We start from the raw sequence: 25878 nt of genomic DNA on the forward strand, positions 1-25878 counted from the left end.
TGTTTTAATAACAGAGTTGTCGTGATGGGAGACTTCAATTTCCCAAACATCGACTGGAATATCCCTAGGGTAAGGGGTATAGATGGGGAGGAGTTTGTTAGGTGTGTTCAGGAGGGTTTCCTGACGCAGTATGTGGACAAGCCTACGAGGGGAGAGGCTGTACTTGACCTGGTACTGGCGAATGAACCAGGGCAGGTGATGGATCTTTCGGTAGGAGAGCATCTTGGAAATGGTGACCATAATTCTATCTCCTTCACAATTGCGTTGGAACGAGATAGGATCAGGCAGGCTAGGAAGGTGTTTGTCTGGGGTAAGGGGAGATACGAAGAAGTCAGGAAGTTACTTGGACAAATAAACTGGAAGGAGGCGTTCTTAGGGAAAAGTACCGAAGGAAGGTGGCAGATATTCAAGGAATGTGTGTCTGGAGCTCTGAATGACAACGTTCCGATGAGACGAGGGGGTTTTGGTGGGTCGAGGGAACCGTGGTGCACAAAGGATGTGTTGAACCTAGTCAGGAAGAAAAGGAAGGTGTACAAGAGGTTCAGGGAATTAGGAGATGTTAAAGATCTTGAGGAGTATAAGGACTGTAGGAGGGAACTTAAAAGGGAAATTAGGAGAGCCAGAAGGGGTCATGAGAAGACCTTGGCGAGTAAGATTAAGGAGAAAAAAAAAGAAAAAAAAAAGAAATACACTATCAAGGGCAGAAGTCTGAGTAGTGTTGAGGAGCAGAAGGATCTTGGGGTCCGGGTCCACAGGACTCTTAAATCGGCCTCGCAGGTGGAGGAGGTGGTCAAGAAGGCGTATGGTGTACTGGCCTTCATTAATCGAGGGATTGAGTTTAGGAGTCGGGAGGTAATGCTGGAACTTTATAAGACCCTTGTCAGGCCTCATTTGGAGTATTGTGCGCAGTTCTGGTCGCCTCACTATAGGAAAGATGTAGAAGCTATTGAAAGGGTGCAGAGGAGATTTACAAGGATGTTGCCTGGACTGGGAGGCATGCCTTATGAAGTTAGGTTGAGGGAGCTGGGACTCTTTTCCCTGGAGAGACGAAGGTTGAGAGGCGACCTGATAGAAGTTTACAAAATGTTGAGAGGAATGGATAGGGTGGACTCTCAGAGGCTATTTCCCCGGGTTGAAATGGTCGCTACGAGAGGACACAGATTTAAGGTGCGGGGAGGGAGGTTCAGAAGTGATGTTAGGGGTAAGTTTTTCACTCAGAGGGTGGTGAGTGAATGGAATCGGCTGCCGTCAGTGGTGGTGGAGGCGAACTCGCTGGGGTCTTTTAAAAGACTTCTGGATGAGTATATGGGGTTTAATGAGATTGAGGGTTATAGATAGGTCTGTAGGTTGGTAGGTGATGTGATCGGCGCAACTTGTGGGCCGAAGGGCCTGTTTGTGCTGTAGTGTTCTATGTTCTATGTTCTAAATATAAAAAAACTAGAGGAGGGCCAATTTCACAGATTTAGAACAGGAGAGTAGATCATCAAAAGTATGCTGTTTTAAGGTGATAGCAAAAGAAGCAACATGACAAGAAGAAACCTTCTTTTAAAAAAAAATAGCAAACGGTTAGGTTCTGGAATGCCTGAAATTGTGGGGAAGATTCCTCAATTGTAGTTAAAGGAAACTGGATGAGCACCTGAAAAGAAGAAAAGATGTTTGGGTATGGAGATGGGATAGGAAAGTGGAACTAGCAGAAAGCTATATTTTGAATGGTTTCCTTCTATTTTATAACCGTTCTGATTCAATAAAGGGAAAGGTTTTTGCCACAGCAATTTGAAAAGCTTGGTTTCACCAAATCTGGAGTACTTCCTAGGCACCTTATTTTACAAAGAATATACTGACATAAGAAGGAATGCAGAACAGATTTTTCAGAATGTTACCAAGGCTTCAAGGATTAAAATTATAAAGAGATTACTTAAACCATGTTGGTATTCCCAAAAGGCGTGGTTAAGTGGTGATTAGATCAAAGGTTTTAGGAAGGAAAAGAAATGTGTCAGGTAAACAGAAAAGCTTGCACTTGTGGGGGAGCCTAGAAGAGAACGTAACTTTAAAAATCAGAACTTTCAAGAGAGGAGTTAGGAAACACTTCTTGCTAAGGGTTGTACAAATTTGGAACTCTCTGCTGCAAGAAACTGTAAATGCTAGCTCAATTAAAAGCATTTACAGAGATTTATGAATCTTTACTAGCCAAGGATGCTAAGGATTATGAAGCCAAAACATACAATTACAGATCAGTCATGATTTTGTGAATAGAAACTAGAAGCAGGAGTAGGCCATTCAATCCTTCAAGCGTGCTCCTCCATTCATATGGATCATGGCTGATCATCAAATTCAATATCCCAATCCCTCCCCCCCACCCGGCAGGGGTGGGGTGGGTAGAAATCAGGATATTAAATTTGATGATCGATAAATTCAATAAATGGTAGAATATGTCTGAAATGCTTCACAGTCCACCTGTTAATAGAACAAGTGATTAAAGTTGCAATTTTCCTGGCCTGAACAGCGCATCCAGAAAATGAGGGAATTGGTTTGCAGAAATGCTCAAAGAGATAAATGTGTTATGATCACTTAACTAGTACTGTACTGATGTTTAAATGTTGCACAAACCTGAGTGTTCTGGCAGTTGACTTCAAACTGAGATCCAGTCCCATTACAGACACCATAATGTTCAGAACTAGCTTTTGTCTTGTATTCAATTGAAGTTGGACCATTTCCTACGTGAAATGGTTCTTTAGAAATTCCTTCATCTGACCAATTTAATACAGCAGTTGCAGCTGAAACAATCTCTGATGTACTTATGACATTATATACTGAAGAACTTTCAACTACACAGTTGGATTTCGGGGATGAACTCTCTACTTCAGTGATGATCTCATCTGATGTCTCTACGAAACCATTTATAAGGGCTGCAGAATTCACCTGCACATTATTTACTGTACTGTTTGCATTGTATGTGCAGTGTGCAGATTCTTTGATAGGAACTCTGGGCTTTAAGGGCTTACTTCTCACTCGTTTTCTTGTTTTACAGTCAGAAGAACATCTAGTTGAGGAGTTGGTACTTATCTTGCTTTTCTTGTTTGTATATGTGGGATGGCAATCTCCAAATTCACCAGGATGACTGTTGGAATCAGCTGAAAAGTTTAGCTCCTTAGGTTTTGAAGTAAATTGAATGTCAAGCTTTTCTTTCCCAGACATCTGAAGCAAACTTTCTTTGCTAATTAGGCAATATTTGGATATTCTGTCCTCAAGAGATATGGAAAGTGCTTCTTCTGCCTGAATAATGCCAGCTTCCCACTGCGTGTGCACTTTAACAGAAATCTAGATCAAAGAAAATAAAGTCTTTCAGTCATAAAACCTACATGAAGAAGAAAACTATTACTTTAACTTACATGGGATAGAGTGACATGCTTCTTATCGAATATGAACAATAATTTCAGTCAGCATTTGAATTCACAGCACTGTTGCAAGTAGTTTCACAATAATTATTGTGGAATCTATAATCACTGTTTTGCACAGTATATTAAGATTTCACTGCATCAATTATGAGACAGTTGCCCTCACTGAATGCAAAACATCTGGCATAAAAGACCAACTCTTGAATTTGAAGCTATAACTTACACATGCTTGTGCCAAGTTTAATTATTCAACAAATCTGGAATCACTATTAGATAAATACAAGGCTAGAATAGTAAAAACATCAATCTTTGTACCAGTGACCCTGCTAGGAATGAGAGATTCAGAATGAACCTTGGCAATAGCATACCAGAGATCAATCAAGCAAAACTAAAGGACCTATTTTCTTGATTCACAAATCAGCTACATTTTTAAATAAAGTAGAATCACAATTAATTATTTGTCACCTCAACAGATCATCAGATGTCCACCATGGATAGAACAGCATTCACCCGGTTCCATTTTTATCCAATTGTAGCCAGAAAATTGTTAATATCTTATCTTGCCATTTCCACAGTTACCACTGGTGTCGTCTACGGATCCATCTTTGGACTCCTCCTCAAATCTATACACCACCCGCTGCTGATAATGTCCAAAAATACATCAGCTTTCACATGCATACTAGCAACATCTAGCTCTTCCTCACCACCATCTCTCTCAACACCTTCACTGCCAGAATTGTCTGTTTAGCCAATAGCCTGAATGGGCAGAAATTTACTCCAATTAAATATTAGGAAAATCAAGACATATTTTTCGGTCCCCACCACAAAGCAGCTCCATCTTTCTCCCCGGCAATTGCTTGAGGCTGAACCAGACTATTGGTAAACATTGTTTTTCAAGCATATTTCACCGCTGTGACTCAGACTGCCCTTCTCCATTTCTGTTGGATCGTCTCCACTCCTCAAATCACTGAATCCCTCACGCATGCTTTCGCTGCCTCACAATTTAATCATTTCTAATACATTCCTGAATTAAGGTATTTTGTTTACTGTCTGTGTCCTAACCTGCATCAAATGCTATTAATCTACCACCTGTGTTGTTGAAGTGGGCTAGCTCCCTGTTAAATGGCACCTTAATTTTAAAACTCTCATTCTTGTTTTCAAATTCATTCAAGACCTGGTCCCTCCCTACCTGTGCATTCTCCTCCAGCCTACAACCTCAGTGATATCCAAATTATTCCAATTCCAGCCTCTCTAGTCCACCCTGGGTTGGGAAGTCTTCAGCTGCCTTTGTTCCGAGTTCTGCCAGTTGAATGATCTCTCCACCACCAAAGCCTTAAAATCCATTTTTTTGACCAAACTTTGAGTCATCTTCCCCAGTATCTCTCTCCTTGGATTGATGTCAAATTTTGTTTTAGGTTAAAAGTGCTATATGAAAACAAATTGTTAGCAGCTTTTGAAACTATCCTTTGCACAGAATAAAGAGCTTAAGTGTAAAATTAGTTTCTCAACAGCACATTAATTACTCTTCAATTGTAAAGTTCATCCAAAGCTTTTATCATTGAGATCTAACTTCAGTATGACAATACGGAAAAAAGTAATATGGTTTTTGAAGCACCTTATGTCTTTGCACTTCAGTATCCACATTCTTGGCATTCCTTTGAACCAGCAGCTCATATTGATGTCTCCCTTCAAATGGCTCAACCACTGCTGATGCAACCCAGGCACGTTCAACAATGCTGCCAAAAAATTGAACGTGATATTGTCGGCAAGGCCTCCTGCTGGGATCTAATAAAAATAGACATCAAAACAATGAAAAGGCAGAAATCCAAAAACAACCCCAGCATCATGTATTGGATTTTACAATGTTGCAGCATTAAGCAAATCCAATAAAGCCATAATTTAAAAATAAAGTAAAACTCTTCTAATGGGTAACGGTAAAGTTGCCATTGTCCCAGATGACCATAGGCTGCTCTCATCTTCAAAGGGAAGGTTCATCACACTTCAGGCAAAGGACAAAGTTGAGAAGGCTATGCCTTCATGAATAACCTTCACTGATACCTTCTAATGGGTACATTTCCCCAGATGACAATTTTCTGATCTCAGTTGGCTTGCCACAAAATGATGGATGGACAGAGTTAAGAAAAACCTAATAATTGCATGCAGCTAAACTACTGCACAAGATCATTTATTCAACAGTAGCAGGAGCATGGAGGCAGGTTAACTTGCAGAATAAGCACTAGCACAGATTTATCTTTTTTAAAATGGCTCACATTTTTCTTTATGAATGGTGAGAATCATTGTCAGGCCAACATTGTTGTTCTACTCATTGCTGTTTACGCACAGCTTGTCCAATTAAGTTTTTGGTCAATGACTAGATCTAAAACACTATCTTGCAGAATTCCTGCAGCTATGTAGAAATGATTGGCCTCCAACAACCACAATCATCTTTGTACTCAGTATCACTTCATCCAATGGGGAGGGGTTTCTCCCAATTACCACCAACTGCAATTTTGCTGGACACCCACTGCCAAAAGCTGTCTTGATATCAAAGACAATCACTCTCACCTTACTATTCAAGTTGAGTTCTTTTGTCCACGAGATCGGAGCTAAGAAACCAAACTAAGCATCTGTAGGAAGTATCGTCTGATAGTACTATTGATGACATCTTCTGTGACACTGCTGATAAAGTGGCAATTGACCCGACTGGAATTAGTGCTGTGTGGTCAGGACCAGCCTGGGCAATTTTCAACATCAGGGAGATGTTGTTTTGACCCGAATAGTTTCTAGAAATGCAGTTATCCAATGAAGTGGTGATTATTCCATCACAAACTGCACTGGTGCATTGTAGATGGTGAGATGGTGGATGGGTTTTGGCAAGTCAGGAGGAGAGTCTCTTGTCACAGAATAACGTATTTTTCTGATACTCTTGCGGCTATAGTATTTATGTGATTGGTCCAGTTTCTGGTCAACGTGAACCATGAGTTGTCGATGGTGGGGCATGTCCAATGACAGGATGTCAAAGCATTAGCCTTGGTCTTCTTGAAGATGGTATTGTTGGCATTTAGATTGCACATGTTACATGGCACTGAGCAGTCCAAGTCAGGGTATTGTCCATGTCTTGCAGCATGAGGGCAGACTACTTTATCACACAAGGAACTGAACAGTGCAATTGTTACCAAACACCCACACTTATGGACAGTATTGCCATGGTCAGTTGAAAATGGCTGAGGTGAGCACACCGCTCTGAGGAGCTCCACTAGCAATTGGGAAAGTGAAGAAAATAATTTGGCATGCAAGAAGTTGTCCAGTAACAGATGTAAAATCAGTCAGGATTTTAAAACCTAAAACTAGTAGGGAAAACTTCAGCCAGGCTGACAAGAATGTAGAAGTCTTGGGTTTTTGATCAGTCTACCAACAACAAATGGAGCTTGTTGCTTGGGGATATTATCAGCTTCACGTTTTTAAGACATTTTGTATCCAAATACTTACCTTTCATCTTGGAGTGAACCTTCAGCACCGGATCAAGACAGATAGCACTAGGCCACCAAGGACGTCTACTAAACTTCACCCAAACCAGATCTCCAACCTCAAACCTCACTGGAATCACCTTCTTCCGCCTTCCAACACTCTGAAACCAAAATGACATGGTCAGAACAATATTTCACACACGTGATCATTTCTCATAAATATCATCATAGAGATTTAATCAGGGACAAACTAGCTAAATCACTGCATTCTGAACTAGCTAAATTGTTGCACTCTAAACCCAAATACTTTACAAAGGTCATTATTATAAATTCATAAAGACAAATGAGTAATGTTGAGAGATAATTACCTACAGAACTGAGATTTTATATTAACGCATATTCAAAATATTTATATAGTTTGTGGGAAATTACCCAACATATCTGATGATGCAAATAATGCCTAGTGGTTCAAATTTCAAGGTATTTAACACTCAGTGGAAAACAAAAATCACAAAATAAAGCAATCACATTCTTGACCAAAAAAAAAAGCAAACCTTCAGTTATAAAAATAGTTTCCTCCATTCCCAACCACTATTTTAAGAATGTATGTGAACATGACTGGTCTGTTTTGATATTTTTGGTTGTTTCTGCAAGTGCTTATAGATATTACAAAATGTTACAACATGTACAAGCCTGCACCTTTTGCATTTTGAAATATCCTATGGACAGGAAAGTTGCACATCAGTAAAAGAAATACCACTTGAGCCACAAACAGGATTTGAAAACAGTTGTGTTTAAATTCTGCTGGAAAGGTTTTCGTAAGGTTTGTTTTAAAGTCAAAATGAAAGGCAATTATTATACTAGATATGTTGAAGTTGTTTTCTCCTAAGTCTGTAAACAGTGGACAATGTTAGCCTGGCTCAGTAATTAGTAAATACCTCTCACTCATTGGGTTGGCAAGTCTTCAGGCTTGGGTACCTGATTGAAATTGTCTGGCAGACTGTCCCTTCTAGTTGACAACATGGGAGGTAAAAACATAATTAGAAAGAAAACACTCACTGACACCCATGTCTAGTAACAGCTGTGAAATTAGGTTTTTAAACAGAAAGCTACAAGGGAAAACTTCAGCCAGGCATAGAAGAATGTAGAACACTTGGTAGTTACTTTGCTTAAGCCAAGTGTCACACGTTCTTTTGTTTTGTACTACACAAAGGCAATTTGTACCTATTGAAATAAGCAGGTCCAATCATGGCTGTTAAACTTGTTGTGAACAAGGTTGCTTAGTAAGTCACATCTGGCGTTTTTGTGGTCTGCCTTCAAATATCCAGTTCAACTCTCAACACCCGAATTAAGCTACTGTACAAGTTGATTATGAGCTGAAACGAAAAGGGCACAGGAATCCACAGGAATAAGTAGCACCACTAAGTTCAAGAGGCATCTACAGGAGACCCAAATTTGAAATAGCATTTGATAAACGCAAGCTTTTTCCTTCTTTGCACAGCAACAAAAGTAAAATAAACCATCTCAAAGCTCTTCATAACATCAAAAATAGAACAAGAGGAGTGAAAATAGTAGCAGTGAGTGACGCGTTAGTAGTGACCATTGCATTAATACTGTGCTTTTAAGAAATGAATTTGAGTCACATTCTTGTGCAGGATCTGTGGTAGCAGTTCTATGCACTCAGACTGTTCTGTCTACAACCAGCATCCTGTTATTAATGCAGCAGCATAACTGCTTTTAATTGGTAGAAAGCTTGTTTTAATCTGAACCAAGGCTGTCCTGCTGCTTTGAGGTTTTCCTCGGAATTTTGCAGAGTAGGGCTTGATTGGGATGGTCTTGTGATGGAGTGAAGCTGGGCTTACACAGAATATTCAAACTTAAGATTCTGCTTTTGAGTTGAGAGACAATAATACCTCTTCTTTCCCTTCTCTGAAGTTGGAGACTGGAATTTGCCTGGAGATAAGTTCTTTCTCGGTGATTCAGCTATATTCTGAAAGTTGCTGTTTTGGAAGCTGCAGAGAGAGCAGTATTCCTTTCTGTCTCCGAAGTTTGAAGACTGGGAGCTGCCAAAGACTAGGTTTACTCTTCTGAAGTTTTGCTTTTTGCTGTTTGAAGATGTATCCTTTTCTGGAAACTGCTGTCTGGATCTCTGTCCAGAGGTGTCAAAAGTGAGTATATTTGTTTTTGTGCTAACTCACTCTGAAGAAAGATGAATGTCTATGGGGTATTGCTTTAAATTAGAATAGAGATAACTAGCTGTTAAGAATTATACTCTGTCATGTTTAAGTATTTTAATTTGTAAAAAAGTTATGCTAATTCTTTTTGTTATGTTTTGTGTTCTTAAATAAAGTTTGTTTTCCTAAAAGCTTCCTTGTGGGTCATTTGAAGAATTCCCAGAGTGAAGCACCTTATTTATGTTCACCCTAATGCCAAAATCAAATGTAAAATCTAGGCTCCAGGCAAATTTCAATAACATATCTTGGAGATCCTGATCTGATCCTTAACACCACAACACGATTTGTGATGCACTACCTGAAAGACGGTAGAAGCAGCTTGAACTGTAAAAGTGTCAGGTGTGGCTCAGTGATAATACTCAATTCACACTCAAACCCCTCAGAGACTTGTGCACATAATTCCAGACTGACTCTCCACTGCAGTCTTGTGACCTTACTATAAAGTCAGATCAGACATTAAAGCAAAATCCTGTCAGTTGTATCACAAAACAGGATTTGTGACCAGGATCGAGAATTCCGAAGGTTGTGTTCCCTGCCTGGTGCTTGAGTCCAGGATATCTCATCTGGGCTGCAAAGGAACTTGGAGTGGGAGGGTAAGAATCCAGTTGTCGTGGTCCACGTAGGGGCCAATGACATAGGCAGAGCAGGAACAAAGGTTCTGCAAAAAGAATATGAAAAGCTAGGAGCTAAATTCAAAGGCAGAACCAACATGGTAATCTCTGGATTACTACCTGAGCCACGAGCAAATTGGCGCAGGGTCAATAAGATTAAGAAGGTAAATGCATGGCTCAAAGATTGGTCTGGGAGGAATGGGTTTGAATGCATGGGACACTGTTTAAAAAAAGGAGGTAGACAAAAGGCAGGTAACTACAGGCTGGTTAGCTTAAGGTCCATAGCTGGGAAAATGCTGGAATCCATCATTAAAGAAGAAATAGCAGGACAACTGGAAAAGAATGGTTCAATCAAGCAGACGCAGCATAGATTCATGAAGGGAAAGTCGTGTTTGACGAATTTACTGGATTTTTATGAAGATGTAGCGACTGCGGTTGACAAAGGGGAACTGTTGTTTTTAGCTTTCCAGAAGGCGTTCGATAAGGTGCCTCACAAAAGGTTGCTGCAAAAGATTAAGGTACACAGAGTTGGGGATAAAGTGTTAGCGTGGATTGAGGATTGGCTATCTAACAGGAAGCAGAGATTTGGAATAAATGGGTGCTTTTCCGGTTGGCAGTTGGTGACTAGTGGAGTACTGCAGGGATCGGTGCTGGAGCCTCAACTGTTTACCACGTGCATAGACGATCTGGAGGCCGGGACCAAGTGTAGGGTAACAAAGTTTGCTGATGACACAAAGATGAGTGGGAAAGTGAATTGCGTGGAGAACGCACGAAGTCTGCAGAGAGATTTGGATTGGCTAAGTGATTGGGCGAGGATCTGGCAGATGGAGTATAACATTGGCAAGTGTGAGGTTATCCACTTTGTAAGGAATAATAGTAAAATGGATTATTTAAATGGTGAAAAATTACTACATGCTACTGTGCAGAGCGATCTGGGGGCCCTTGTGCATGAATCGCAAAAACTCAGTGTGCAGGTGATCAAGGTGGCAAATGGAATGTTGGCCTTTATCACGAGGGGGATGGAGTATAAAAGCAGGGGAGGTCTTGCTACAATAATACAAGGTACTGGTGAGGCCACACCTAGAGTACTGTGTGCAATTTTGGTCCCCTTATTTGCAAGAGGATATATTGGCCTTAGAGAGTACAGAGAAGGTTCATCAGGTTGATTCTGGAGATGAGGGGTTAGCTTATGAGGAGAGATTGAGTAGATTGGGTCTGTACTCGTTGGCATTTAGAAGGCTGAGGGGAGATCTTATAGAGACATAAGATAATGAAGGGGCTAGACAGGGTAGAGGCAGAGATTATTTCTACTTAGGAAGGAAATAAGAACTAGAGGGCACAGCCTCAAAATAAGGGGGAGTCAATTTAGAACAGAGTTGAGGAGGAACTACTTCTCTCAGAGGGCAATGGAATCTTTGGAATTCTCTGCCCATTGAAGCAGTGGAGGCTACCTCATTAAACATGTTTAAGTCACAGGGAGATAGATTTCTGATCAATAAGGGAATTAAGAGTTATGGGGAGCAGGTGGGTAAGTGGAACTGAACCACTATCAGATCAGCCATGATCTTATTCAATGGCGGGGCAGGCTCAAGGGGCCAGGTGGCCTAGTCCTGCTCCTATTTCTTATGTTCTTAAAATACCTAATGGCACAATTGAAAAGGCAGAATAGTTTCCCCAGTGCTTTAAACAATAGTTATCCCTCAGCTAACAAACACACAGATTTATTCATTTATTTCATTGCTGCTTATGGGAGCTGTCATACATAAACTAGCTGAGTGGAAGGAGGCAATGTTCTAACCCAGTCAATAATTTGCCTTTAATTCCATTAGCTTCAACAATAATCAACAGTCTCAAGAAAGTTTGACAAATGCCTTTTGGAGTCCATGTGAACTAACATCCATAGTCATTCCCCTTCCATAGCATTCAAATGTTTACGGCATGACCCACCCTTTAAGAATCCACTCCTCTTGGATCAACTGAAATTTTAAAGGCACACAATCACCCTATCTTTAATTTCCCATCAAAGTGGAGGTGGGACACAACCAGATCAACCACAGTCATACTGAATGGCAGAGCAGGCTTAACGGCCTACTCCTGCACCCAAGTCCCATTTTCCTAGATGTTCTCTTCTGATCTGTAATTCCCTGGTTTTCCCCTCTCACCTTCCTGAATAGATGAGTGATGAGCAAAAATCTCCAATCTAAAAGCAACTGTTTCCATACAATAATATTTGGAAGATAACTCTGGAATAGAAACCATCTGCTCCATTAGTGTTACCTTGATTACATTAATTTGGAGTCTCTGGTCCAGATTCAATATGTTGCCTTTGGATGTTTGCTATGTTGACCTATACTTTACTGTAAACACTAACAAATTATTCAACATGTCCACAATTTCCTTATTTTCAACATACAGGGGCCAATATTCATCTATTCCCAGTGCTTTGATAAAAGTTCTCAACATTACTTTTGATATATTTTGTAAAAATGTTTTCTGCCTTTAATCTTTTTTGTAGCTCTTAGTAGTGTTTGTCCTGTCGCCCTTGGCTCTTTGTATCTTTCTAACTTGCTAGGATCTATACTACTTATTGCTTTTAACAATTTTTTTCTTACATTGTCATCTCTTGTCTCTCTATATGTCCATGACTCTTGTCCTTTAGGGGAATGAAGTTACTCTGCATCACATGGAATTCTTTTCTGAACATCTCCCACTAATCAATTTGCAAATTATGTCACTCTTAAGTCATCCACACAAGGTTATTTCATGTGTACCGATGAGACATAGTTTCAGTGCAACACTGGAATCAGGATTCAAGTCTGTCACCAACCGCTATCCAAAGCGTAACAGACTGGTTAGCATTACAACTGCAGTGATTTTAGTCATTTCTCAGGGGTTGATTTTGCAGTATCCAAATTTCTTATCTCATGTCACTTTACATTAACCAGTTAGCTTTTGAATGTCAGAACTGGCGAATATCAATCAGCACTTGTGAAAATGCTGCATTCTAGAAGAATTTCCAGCCTTCCTTTATGCTTCTAATGTTCGAGATCTGTATATTGTACCAATCTATTTTTAGTTTTTGACTCTTTAGCAAAGTCCTCTCTTCCATTTAGAAGAACAGGAGGGTTATGTCTAGTGTTCTGACCAATATTTATCCCTCAATTGGCATCACAAAAAAGTATTTCCTGATATATTGACAGTTTGAGAGAGCATGCTGTTTGCAAATTAGCTGCAGTGTTTCCTACTTTACAACAGTGACTACCCTTCAAAAGTACTTCATTAGCTGCAAAGCACTTTGGGATGTTGAAGTCAAAGGCACTATGCGAATTTTTTTAATTAGTCATCTTCAATATTCATGCTTTATGCCACACTCAATAGTCATGTAGATAAGAATTGTAAAAGTAAACTCAGAATGCACTACTTCAAAAACAAAACGTCTACACAGCCTTGCCCAACTATCTCTCAGCACATTTCACCTGAAGATTATACTTGGCCTCAATTCAGACAGAGAATTGACTTATCTATTAAAAATGTTACATGTACGCATACTCTGCTCACTAAGGTTATTTCACACTTATGTCAATGATGTAATACAAAAATGGAATCTTATTTACATATTATGCTGCAGTTGCTTGTTTTCTGCCACAAGACTGCAAATTTTAATTGAGTTATCACTACTGGGTCTCTGTATACCAGAAACATACCCAGTATATCTCTACGTATTAATAACCAAAACCACATTTTTAATTTTCCAGTCTCTCTTTTCTTAATTCCAGTTGGGTTGGATGGTTCAAATGTTGCTTTGCTCTCCTGAGAACATTTCTTAATTGAACCATCCCCCCTCCAAAGTTTAACTGTTTACCAAGTTTGGTTCTATTGGTACCAGCTTTTTCTGTTGCCTTTGAATTTCAACCTAATTATAAAGCTTTACTTCTCTTCGAGTTATTTGCCATAAAGGCTTCACAAACTATATTAAAACTTATGGACTACTTGAACAAGCCAAAATTTATTTATTTAGATTTGAACCTCAGCTCCCACAATTTAACTCTTGACAAGACTTCAGTGACAACAGAGGTTTTCCAGAACACTTCTGAATTTGACCCAAGGCTTCCTGCAGCGTTTTAATTACTTTTACCTTGGCACCTGTGGCATATATATTCATATTCTGCAAGCCACTAGAAAAAGTCACTGTAGATATGAATAGAAATGGCAAGATTCAGGAACCATGGATGACAAGAGAAATCGTAAGCTTAGCCAAAACGGAAAAAGGAAAAAGGAAGCATACAGTAGATCCAGGAACTAAAAACTGAAAAAGATCTTAGTAGTATGGAGAAAAGAGGAAGGATCTTAAATGGAGAATTAGAATGGCTAAAAAGGGCCATGAAATGTCTTTGGCAAACAGGGTCAAAAAGAATCCCCAGATTTTTAATACATAAATTAGGATCAAGAGAAAGCATAGGCCTACTCAAGGACAATGGAGGGAAATTACGAAGTGGGTGAAATCCTTAATGAGTACTTTGTATCACCAAGGAGAAGGACTTGACAGAGACTGAGGTCAGGAATAGGTGTCAATGTTCTAGAGAATGTCAATATATCGAAGGAGGAACTGCTGGGTATCCCAAATTACATTAGGGTAGAGAAGTCTCCAGGGCCAGACAGGATTTAGCCCACATTTCTGCAGGAGGCAAGGCAAGGCAAAAAATAGCTGGGGTCTTAACAGATATCGTCACACCCTCTACGACCACAGGCAAAGTTCCAGAGGACTGGAGAATAACCATCGTTGTTCCCTTGTTTAAGAAAGGAAGCAGTGATAATCCAGGAAATTATAGGCCGGTGAGCCTGACATCTGTGGTGAGGAAGCTTTTGGAGAAGATACTGAGGGACAGGATATACACACATTTGGAAGAAAATGGACTAGTTAGTGACAGGCAGCATGGTTTTGTGTAGGGAAGGTTATGTCTCACCAACTTGATTAAGCTGTTTGAAGAGGTGACAAAGATAATTGATGATGGCTATGGATGTAATTTATATGGACTTTAGTAAGGTATTTGACAAGACTGGTAGAAAAACTAAAATGAAATGGTTTTCGGGGTGGGCTGACTAGAGGAATACAGAACTGGCTTGATTATAGAAGACAAAATAGCAGTGGAAGGGTGTTTTTCAGAATGGAGATCTGTAGCTAGTGGTATTCTGCAGGGATCAGTGCTGGGGCCTCTGTTTGTTGTATATATAAATGATCTGGAGGAACATATGGGTGGTCTGATTAGCAAGTTTGCAGATAACACGAAGATTGGTAGACTCGCTGATAGTGCCAGGGATTGTCAGAGGATACAACAGGGTATAGATCGATTGGGGACTTGGGCACAGAAATGGCAGATGGTATTTAATCCAGACAAGTGCAAAGGTGATGCATTTTGGAGGATCAAATTTAGATGCAAATTATACTGTAAATGGCAGAGCTCTTAGGAACATTAATATACAAAGAGATCTGGGCATGTTCCCTAAAAGTGGCAACGCCGGTGGCCAAGGAGGCACAAAGCATGCTTGCCTTCATCAGCCGGGATATTGAATACAGGAGCTGAGAAATCATGTTGTAGCTATATAAAACTTTGGTTAGGCCGTATTTCATGTATTGCGTACAGTTCTGTCACCACACCACCAGAAGGACATGGAAGCTTTAGAGAGAGTGCAAAGTAAGTTCACTAGGATGTTTCCTGGTGTCAAAGGCACTGGCTACGAGGAGAACTGTTTACACTGGAACGGTAGAGGCCAAGGAAGACCTGACAGAGGTCTACAAAATTTGAGGGGCATACACAGGATGGATAGTCACAGGCTTTTTCATACAGTGGAAGTGTCAATTACAAGGAGGCACAGATTCACGGTCAGAGAGGAAAATTTAAGACATGTTCTTTATCCCCACCGACACAGGGCAGCACAGTGGTTAGCACTGCTACCTCACAGCGCCAGGGACCTGGTTCGATTCCCAGCTTGGGTCACTGTCTGTGTGGAGTTTGCACATTCTCCCTGTCTCTGCAGTTTGCTCCGGTTTCCTCCCACAGTGCAAAGCTGCATGGGTTATGTTGATTGGCCATGTTAAATTGGCCCAAGTGTGAGGAGGAATTAGCGGGTAAATGCATGGGGTTGCTGGAATAGGGCCTGGGTGGGATCATGGTCAGTGAAAACTCAATGGGCTGAATGGCCTCCTATTGTACTGTAGGCATTCTATGATTCTATGTGTGGGGGAAAATTTTCATAGAGTGGCTGGTGCCTGAAAGGCACTGCCAGATGTGGTGAAAGTAGGCACATTAGCAAAACTTCAGAGGCACCTGGATGGGTCCATGAATAGGGTGGGAATAAAGGGATATGGACCGAGTGAGGGCAGGTTCTTTAAGTTTACTTAGGGCATCAAGATCAGCACAGGCTGGGAGGGCCGAAGGGCCTTCCTGTGTGGTCCTTTTCTTTGCAAAAAGAGTAGCCTTTCCCCCAAATTATCCTTTTAATTTTTCTCATAACACCACTCCCTTTTTTTTCTCCCCCACACACTTTAAACTTAAGTAATGACCCAGAAATTGTAGTGAAACAAAAGCAAAATAGTGTGAATGCCAGAAATTCAAAATATAAACAGATGTGTTGCCTGAAGTTTTTAAGTTTATGTTCAAGTTTTACATTTTAGTGTCACAAAGAGGCTTACATTAATGCTGCAATGAAGTTACTATGAAAATCCCCTAGTTGCCATTCCCCAGTGCCTTTTCAGATACACTGAGGAAGAATTTAGCATGGCCAATTCATCTAACCAGCACGTCTTTCGGACTGTGGGAGGAAACCGGAGCACCCAGAGAAAACCCATGCAGACACGGGAGAACGTGCAGACTCCACAGTGACCCAAACCGGGAACTGAACCCGATCCCTAGTGCTGTGAGACAACCGTGCTAACTACTGTGCCACCATGCTGCCCTAGAAGGGGTGATAGAAGCAAATTGAGACCAACTTTCAAAAGGAAATTTTGTAAATGCTTGGAGAAAACTTTGTAGGGCTATGAGGAAAGAACAAGGGAGTAATAGCTTAATGAATTGCTTTACCAAAAAGACAGCAAGGCATAATAGGTCACATGGCCTCATTCTATGCTCCACCACACCAAATTATGGAGAAGTATTTCTGCCCAGTGAGTGGTTAGAATGTGAACTTTGCTACCATAATAATAGCTGAGATAAATAGTGTGTATTTTCAAAGGAAAGCCAGTTAAGTACATAAAGAAAAAAGGAATAAAGGTTTTAGCAAATGATAAAATGGTGCAGAGTGGGAGGAGGTTCATGTGGAATATCAATACCAGCAGAAATCTGCTCTCTGTTGCAATTTCTTGTATTAAATATCATGCCCAGTGTGAAAATTGGAATCGGTTTTGCCCTAAAAAATAAAAATATGCCATTTTTCTAAGGTTTCTTGAGGATTCCTCAATTAAATGTTTTTAGGCAGATGAAAAAAAATCAATAACAAACCCCAACAAATGGACATGCATTCCACTTCATTCTTTTAAAACCTAAATCTATTTTTAAAAAGACAGACTAAACATGCCTAGAAAAATCTAGACTAGTAAGCTTAACATTGGAAAGGTAATGGAATTCCCAGTAAAATGGGAGAATTGAAGAATGTATAGAAACTAACATACTAACAAGTTCAGCTTGTCTTCAAAAGTAAAAGTCGTGCTCAACCAAGAGGCAAAGGGAGTAGACAACAGTTAAATTCATCCACAGCATTTATTACTAGAAAAGGTTGCAAGTAGTAATAGAAGAAAATCAATGTATTCAAGCAGATTCATGAAAGCCAAATTGTGACTGACTAACTCAGTTTTTTTGAAGAAGTCTCAACCAGAATGGATAGTGGGGAAGCAGAAGATGTGTTGTCAAATGTCTTCTGGACGTACAAATACAAGGTACCTCACAAAAGGTCAAGTCATTTGAAGAGCAGATGGTACTGGAAATAATATAATGGCATGGATAGAGAATTGGCTAATGGGTAGGAAAGGGGTTCTTTTTCAGCTTGGTGACCTGTAACCAATGGGATTCCACAGGATTCAATTCTGGAACTGCAACTGTTTACAATATATATTAATTCCTTGGAGGAAGCCAAATTTGCAGACACAAAAATAGTTGGAAGACAAGTTAAACAAGGGGGATACAAACACTTAAGAGATATTGATTGGTTAAGTAAATGGACAAAAAGTTGGCAAATGGGAGCATGTGGGAAAATGTGAAATTGTGGTATTATTCTTATTACAGTGATCTAATTAACTTTTAATGTAGGAAACAGAGGGAAAAGAAAGGTTGACTATCTTAGCCAGGGATCAGCAACATTTTTAAAAAGAAAATTGCCTCAAAGGGCCGAATGGCCTACTTCTGCTCCAAACTGCATTGTTCCTATGTAGTCTTGTTCGTAAGTGAATGGACATTCTGGAGGGAGATGTATAACAGGATTGGTGACATTTGATCCACTGATAGAGTCCACAGCGTCAGCAGTTGGAGGGGTGAGCACTGAAGGACATCATTCAGCCCATTTGTGACTGCATCAGCTATCTGAACAAGCAATTCGCTTAGTGCCATTCCCCTAACTTCTCAACATAGCCCAGCATATTCTCTTTTCAGCTAATAATTCCCTTTTGAATGCTTTGATGGAACCTGCCTCCATTGTCAAAAGTGCATTCCAGACCTTAATCATTATCTGTATGAGAAAAACTTTTGACTATTATTTTAAGTCCTTGTCCTCTCGGGCCAAAATCCCCAAAAACAAAGATCCTTATTTGATAGTGGCTGTGCAACAAAATGAGTAATTAAAACGGAATAGGGAGTTAACTGACTCTTCTAAAGGTATCAATGCCTCTTTTTTTTGTAGCAATCATCTTTTTCTGCTTGTGAATGAGGACTGGGAGTGATTGTTACATTTTAAGTTAAACTCTTATTAATTAAAGCTATGAGAAAGCTTGTCATGTGTCTGCTCATTAGTCAGAGCGCAGAAAGGTTAAAACATTCCTCTAAAATACACCTGCAGTATTTTGCTTTTATCTTCTAAAATAAATCTTGTTGCAGTCACTTGAGAGGTGAGAGAAGGGAGCAATTATCCATATCTTTTCCCTGTCCAAAACAAAAATTATTGGAGCTTGTAACAAAGGCAGTGTAATAATTACAGGGTACTTTAAAATTCATGTAGACTGGACCAAATTGGCATAGGTGGTCTGATCATCTTTGTTTCCTGGAACAATACACTATAGAACAAACTAGAAATAAAGCTGTTTTAGATCTAGCATTACTAATTAATCCTGCCTCAATTTGCAATCTCATTGCAAAAGGAAACAGAGATCATGTTACAACTGAATTAAGTTTTAAAACAACTTACTCTGATAAAGTTAAACACTGTCAATTACATTGGTATGATGAAGTAACTGACGAAGACAATTGCATAAATATAAATCTTTAATATGGAAAACTATCCTGACACACAAAAATCTTTCATTTTAAACTTTCTTTGGTCAAAATTTATAATTATTAGAATGTCAAACTTTCACACCTACCTGCTTGAAACCAGTTAATTACAACTTTTCTATCTTGTTTCAGGATGGCTCTGGGCAGTCAAATCCCTAGCAAATTCCTAGCTTATCCATGGCCAACTCTGTCCCCAAATAATTCCTCTGTTTTTAAATTCCCCGGTTCTAACAGTGGCTGCATTTTAGCCCAATCTTCAAGTTAACTGTTTGTTCAAACCCCCTACCTTGCAAACAAGATCTGGAAAATATCTGGAATTGGATTTTCTCTCATATCTGGCTTTGAATTCCTGGACTACTCTGAAGATCAAAGCCACATTTATCTGCTGGGCTATACTGGAACAAACTTGTATATAACATGCAGCTCCTTTCATCTATGGAAAAGATCTGGAAAAATACAGACCTAAATTTTCCAGATCTTCACAAACTTGCTTCAAATTCTTGGAGTAATTAATTCTGATGAAATGTCATCAATCTGAAAAGTCAACTCTTTCTCTTTCCACAGATGGCTCATCTGTTAAATGTTTCCAGCACTTTCTATTTTAATTACAAATTTTTGAACTTTTCTTAATGATATTTCTGGTCTGGACTACACAGCAAGATCCAACTTCTGTCTCTCATTTGCAAGATTTATATTCATTTTGATTAGTTTACTGTCCTTCGCCTCATCCCAACACAGCCGTGACTGAGACTTCCACCTTCTGTTGAGTCTGTAAATGGCCACTTGTTGCACTGTTTTTTTTAAACTGTGTGTCTCAGTTCTCATTTCCGTCTCAAGATGAAGCATCCTCCCAATATCCACCCTACGAAGTCTCCTCAGGATCCTATATTTCAAAATCATCTCTCATTTTCCAATGAGTAGACCAAATACGTTTACCCTTTTTCATAAGATAAACCTTTCATCCAAGGAATGAGTCAAGTGAACCTTCTGAGTTGCCTCTAATACATTTATATCCTTTTCGACATAGAGACCAAAACTACACACAACCAACGCCCTATACAGCTTCATTGAAAAACTTCTTTTTTTTATATTTTATTATCTTTGCAATGAATACCAACATTCCATTTCCCTTCCTGATTGCTTGCTGTACTGGCATAAGAACTGAGATTCACAGACCAGGACACCCATATTCCTCTAACAGAGTTCTGCAACTTTTCGCTATTCAAATAATATCACGTTTTTTCTATTCCTGCTCCAAAAGTGGACCAGATCACATTTTCCCACAATACGCCATCTGCCAATTTTTTGCCAACTCACTTAACCCTTTTATTAAAGTAAATTACTGCAGATGCTGGAATCTGAAAGCAAAAGAAAAATGCTGGAAAATCTCAGCAGGTCTGCCAGCTTTGTCAAAGCTTTGACAACGGTCATCTGGACTCAAAATGTCAGTTCTTTTCTCTCCTTGCAGGTGCTGCCAGACTTGAGATTTTCCAGCATTCTCTCTTTTGGTAATCCATTTATATCCTTTTGTCAAGAGAAGGCAACGTATTACAATGTACTTTCCTACCCATCTTGGTGTCATCGGCAAATTTAGCCATCATTCCAGTCATTTATGTAGATTCTAAATATTTAAGATCCAACAGCGATTTCATCTGGCACTCCACCAGTTACAGCTTGTCAACACAAAAATGAGTTATTATCCATAGGACATTTCTTGTTAGTTAGCCAATCCTCTATCCATGCAATACATTTCCCCCACACCACAAGCTCTTATTTTATGTAACAATCTTTTACTTGTGGCACCTTATCATGTTCCTTTTGGAAAGCTAAGTACACCATATCTACAGGTTCTCCTTTACTCATGGTGCATGCTACTTCCTCAAAAAACTCTTAAATTAGTTAAACATGATTTCCCTTTCACAAGCCATGTTGTATCCTGTTCTAATCTCCTTGATAAAAGGATTCTAGCAATTTCCACAAGACAGGCTAGCCTATAGTTTTGTTCTCTCTTTTCTTGAATTTACTATTTTCCAATCCACTGGGAGTTTTCCAGAATCAAAGAAAATGTTGGAAGATTATAACCAATACTCTTATCTCTCCAACTACTTCTTTCTTTTGGCATTCATGAACATGTAATGGATGATTGCGTTGACATTGTGGCCTCATCAGAAACTTGGCTGAGGTGCAATGACCATTATAACTGCTAAATGTTATATGACAATGTTTTAAACTCTCTTTAATTCAAGATAAAAATAAAGTGAATAAAAATTGGTCATGGAGCCCGCTGCTAATTCTGCCTGACAGGCAGCTGTGTGGTCCAATTATCATGATGGCAATACGCGAGAGAGACTGAGACACTGGCAAACGCTCCCCCCTCATTCTTTTTAACTTCCACCTTGAACTCCTCACAGTTATAGGAGTGCTACAGTGCATTATTTGGTGGTTATTTGGCCCATCAAGTCTGCACTGACAACAATCCCCCATAACCCCATGCATTTACCCTGATAGTGTCAGGGGGAATTAAGGGACAGTTTAACATGGCTTTGAATTCCTTATGTCGCATATCTTTGGACTGTGGGACTAAACCGGAGCACCTGGAGAAAACACGCGCAGACATGGGGAGAATGTGCAAACTCCACACAGACAGTGACCTGAGGCCTGGATTCTTGAAGCTGTGAGGCAGTAGTGCTAAACATTACTTTACCATGCCACCCTACCTCTCCTCTGATGTCCAGCTAGGGGCTGCTCACCTGGTTCCATTCTTATCTAATCATATACACTATTTCACTTGCACTGGATCTCACCCTGCTCCCACACAATTATCTCTGGTGTTGCCCATAATCTATCTTTGGCCCTCTCCTATTTCTCATCCACATGGTATACTCTTTGGCAGCTTCATCTGAAAGCACAGCACTAGTTTTCACACATAAGACCCAGTTCTGAGCCAGCACCACCTCTCAACTCCTGTTGAGAAGTTATCTGATTGCTTATTTGACATCCAGTACTGGACAGAGATTTTCTTCCAACTAAATATTGGGAAGACTCAAGCCATTGTTTTTGGTCACAGTTCTAAATTCCATCTCTCTCCCAAGCAACAATTTGAAATCATAGTGTAGAATGAGGCCATTCGGCCCATCAAGTCCACATTGAGCATCTTACCCAGACCCAGATATTTACCCTGCTAATCCCCCTAACCAACATCTTGGGACATTCAGTCAATTTAACATGGCCAATCAACCTAACCTGCACATCTTTTAACTGTGGAAGGAAACCAGGATACTGGAGAAAACCCACACAGACACAGGGAACACATGCAAGAATCCATCCAGTCACCTGAGACCAGAATTGAACCTGGGTTCCTGGCAGAGGCAACAATGCTAACCACTGTGCCACCATGCTTCCCACTCTGTTCACAACATTGGTGTCACAATGGAACTATCGTTGGGCTTCAGACCTCACAGATGCACCATTACCACAGCCCTTGTTTTCCATTACATCACCCAACCTCACTTGTCTCAATTCATCTGCTGTTAAAAAAGCTCTTTATTCAAGCCTGTGTTACCGCTGGACTTGACTATTCCCATGCATTATTGGCTGGTCCATAACATTTTATCCTGTGTAAACATGAGGTCATCCAAACCTCTGCTCCCAGTTTCTTCACTCCTACCATTTTCCGTTCACCTATCATCCTGTTCTCACTGATGATACTGGATCCCAGTCAAGCAATGTCTGGATCTAAAAATTCTCATCTTCTTTTCAAACCTTTCCCACCCTAGCTCCACAATCTCCTCCAGCCTACATGTGCTTTGCTAATGCTAATCTCTTGAGCACATCAGTTTTAATCATTTCACTACTAGTCACAACTTCACCTGCCCATATCCTAAATTCTGGAATTCTATACCTACAGATCCCCTCCTCTTTTCTTTCCTCCTTTCAAGATACTTCTTTTTGACCAAGCTTTTGGATATCTGATCCAATATCTTATGCGGCCTGGTGCAACATTTTATTTTATGGTACTGGAGTGCCTTGGGCCATCTAATTATGTTAAAAGCATGAAATAAATATAGAGCAGGATCTAGAACAAGACCTAGATCTCTTTGTTATAGAACAAAGAGATCTAGTGGTATAGGTTCATAGCTCCTTGAAAAAGTGGAGTCACAGGTGGACAGAGTGGTGAAGAAAGCACTCGGCATGCTTGGTTTCATTGGTCAGAATATCGAACATAGGAGTTGGGGCGTCTTGAAGTTGTACAAGACAATGGTACAGCTACACTTGGAATACTGTGTACAGTTCTGGTCACCCTATTATTGAAATAGAAAGAGCACAGAAAAGATTTACTAGGATGCTACTGGGACTTGATGGTTTGAGTTACAAGGAGAGGCTGAATAGACTGGAGCAGAGGAGGCTTAGGGGTGATCTTACAGAGGTCTATAAAATAATGAGAGACATAGACCAACTAGTCAATATCTTTTCCCAAAGGTAGGGGAGTCTAAAACTAGAGAGCATAGGTTTAAGGTGAAAGGGGAGAGATACAAAAGGGTCCAGAGGGGCAATTTTTTCCCCACAGAGGATGGCGAGTGCCTGAAACAAGCTGCTAGAGATAGAAGAGAAGAGGAGTTAGGTACAATTTTGTCTTTTAAGTAGTGTTTAGACAGGTACATGGGTAAGGTGGGTATAGAAGGATATGGGACTAGCTTATGGGTTAAAAACAAAGGAGCAACATGGACAAGTTGGGCCAAAGGGCCTGCTTCCATGCTGTAAGCCTCTATGACTCTAAGCTGTTGTTGCTTATCAAAGTATACCCAGGATATGTTTGTTCAACAAATGGAAGTGAAAGCACGATGGCACTGTGGTAGCATTACAGCGCCAGGAACCAGGGTCATTGTCTGTGTGGAGTTTGCACAGTCTCCTCGTGTCTGTGTGCGTTTCCTCCAGATGCTCCAGTTTAAAATTGGAGTGGCATGGTGGCACAGTGGTTAGCACTGCTGCCTCACAGCTCTAGAAATCCGAGTTCAATTCCCAACTTAGGTCAGTCACTGTCCGTGTGGAACTTGCACATTCTCCCTGTGTCTGTGTGGGCTTCCTCCAGTTTCCTCCACAGTCCAAAGGTGTGCAGTTTAGGTTGCTTGGACATGCTAAATTAATCCTCAGTGCCCCACAATGCGATAGGCTAAAGGGATTAGCACGGTAACTAAGCAGGGACAGGGCCTGAGTACGGTCAAGTATCAGCGCATACTCGATGGGCTGAATGGCCTCCTTCTGCACAGTAGGCATTCCATAATTCATTCTACAAAGACAAAAAACTTCAATACAATGATTTGCCTTGACCTGAAAAAAAACTACAACTCTCAGGAAAGATTTCAATCATATTCACACCAGGAGCTCCAACTCCCTACCACCTTTTTACACAACTCTAATGTTAGAGGAATTGCCATGCAGCAGTCCAGCTTTTTAATGCCACAGCACAGTAAAAGCAGTTAATGTCATACATTAAGCAATATTTGATTTAGTTTGCTAAAATAGTCTCTAAATATATATGCAATGCACCCATTATTAAACATATTAGAATTTCATCCAGTCTGTGTATAAGTGACACTCACATTCTTTCTCCCTTCCATTGGAGGTGGGGGATAAAATGCCATTGTGTTGTCCACTTTCTGTTCAGATTCATGTGAAGGACTGTATTTAATACTTTTCTTTCTCATTCTTTTTGTTCTGTGTGAAACAGGCATTTCTACCTCTTTGATGATTGAAGGGTGCTCTTCAGAATCTTTTACATCCTCTGTTTCCACCTCACTGAAGATTGATGATTCAAACATCATCTTCCCATTCATAACCATCTTAGTTATCTTTAACTTTAACTCTGGAGAACCATTTTGCGTAGAATCAGATACTGGAGAAGTGCGTCTGCCTTCATCAATTGCACAACAATCCTGGTTCGGGGAGCCCTCAGGGGATTCAGACCACTGTTTTGACTCTGGAGACTCAGAAAACCGAGTAGGAATCATAGAAGCCAGATCTTGAAGTCTACGCAATGGGATATAAGATGGTGCTGAAACATGTCCATTAAATGCAGGCTGTGCACCACCCTGGGAATCAGTGGACAACTGAACAGCACTTTTGTCCTGTAGATTACAGCAGTCTTGTTCACAAATACTCTGTCCTGGCCTGCAGCCTGCATCACTTCTCTCAGAAACATTGAAACTCAACGAATTTGAAAACTGTTGTGGATTAGCAAAAGGCAAACCACTGCCCACTGTCAATTCATATTCACAGGCATGATCCATCTTGCTCTAGAGTCAACCTAATAGAAAAGAAAAAGTAATTGGTTATATATCAGTCAAAAAAAAAACTTGTTAAAGATGTCAATGCACATAAAACAATAGCGACCAAGCTTTGAAAAGGTTATTGAGAAGACTTCACAAGATCATGAAAATAGGAGTAGGTCACTTGGCCCTTCAAGCCTACTGCGCCATTCAGCAAGATCACGGCTGATTTGATTATAGCCTTAATTCTACTTTCCTGCCTGCCTCATAACTCTCTACTTCCACTGTAGATCAAAATATAATATATTGGAGGCCAAGATGGACTATGATCCAACTTTCAATCCTCTCTGGGACAGAATTCCAAAGACTCAGAAGAAATTTCCCTTCATCTCAGTCTTAAAATGAGAGAACCCTTATTTTTAACCTGTGTCC

At 40.1% G+C, this 25878-nt stretch overlaps 1 protein-coding gene across 4 annotated transcripts in view; it reads right to left on the reverse strand.

Annotated features, from left to right (window-relative positions):
- LOC145351919 (uncharacterized) overlaps positions 1-25878 on the reverse strand; it is a 180784-nt gene that overhangs the window by 132791 nt on the left and 22115 nt on the right. For all 4 annotated transcript variants that reach the window (XR_013888472.1, XR_013888473.1, XM_080201707.1 and 1 more), the window contains exons 2-5: positions 24781-25484; positions 6885-7023; positions 5011-5180; positions 2608-3318 (exon numbers count right to left, since the gene is read on the reverse strand). Coding sequence is in view for 2 of the 4 variants with exons in the window: in XM_080201707.1 (XP_080057833.1) it covers positions 2608-3318; positions 5011-5180; positions 6885-7023; positions 24781-25467 (1707 nt within the window). In the remaining 2 variants the exon portion in view is untranslated. The remainder of the gene's footprint in view (positions 1-2607; positions 3319-5010; positions 5181-6884; positions 7024-24780; positions 25485-25878) is intronic.

Source organism: Carcharhinus amblyrhynchos, chromosome 13 (assembly GCF_965287045.1).
Source record: "Carcharhinus amblyrhynchos chromosome 13, sCarAmb.v2.hapA, whole genome shotgun sequence".
Classification (NCBI taxonomy): Eukaryota; Metazoa; Chordata; class Chondrichthyes; order Carcharhiniformes; family Carcharhinidae; genus Carcharhinus; species Carcharhinus amblyrhynchos.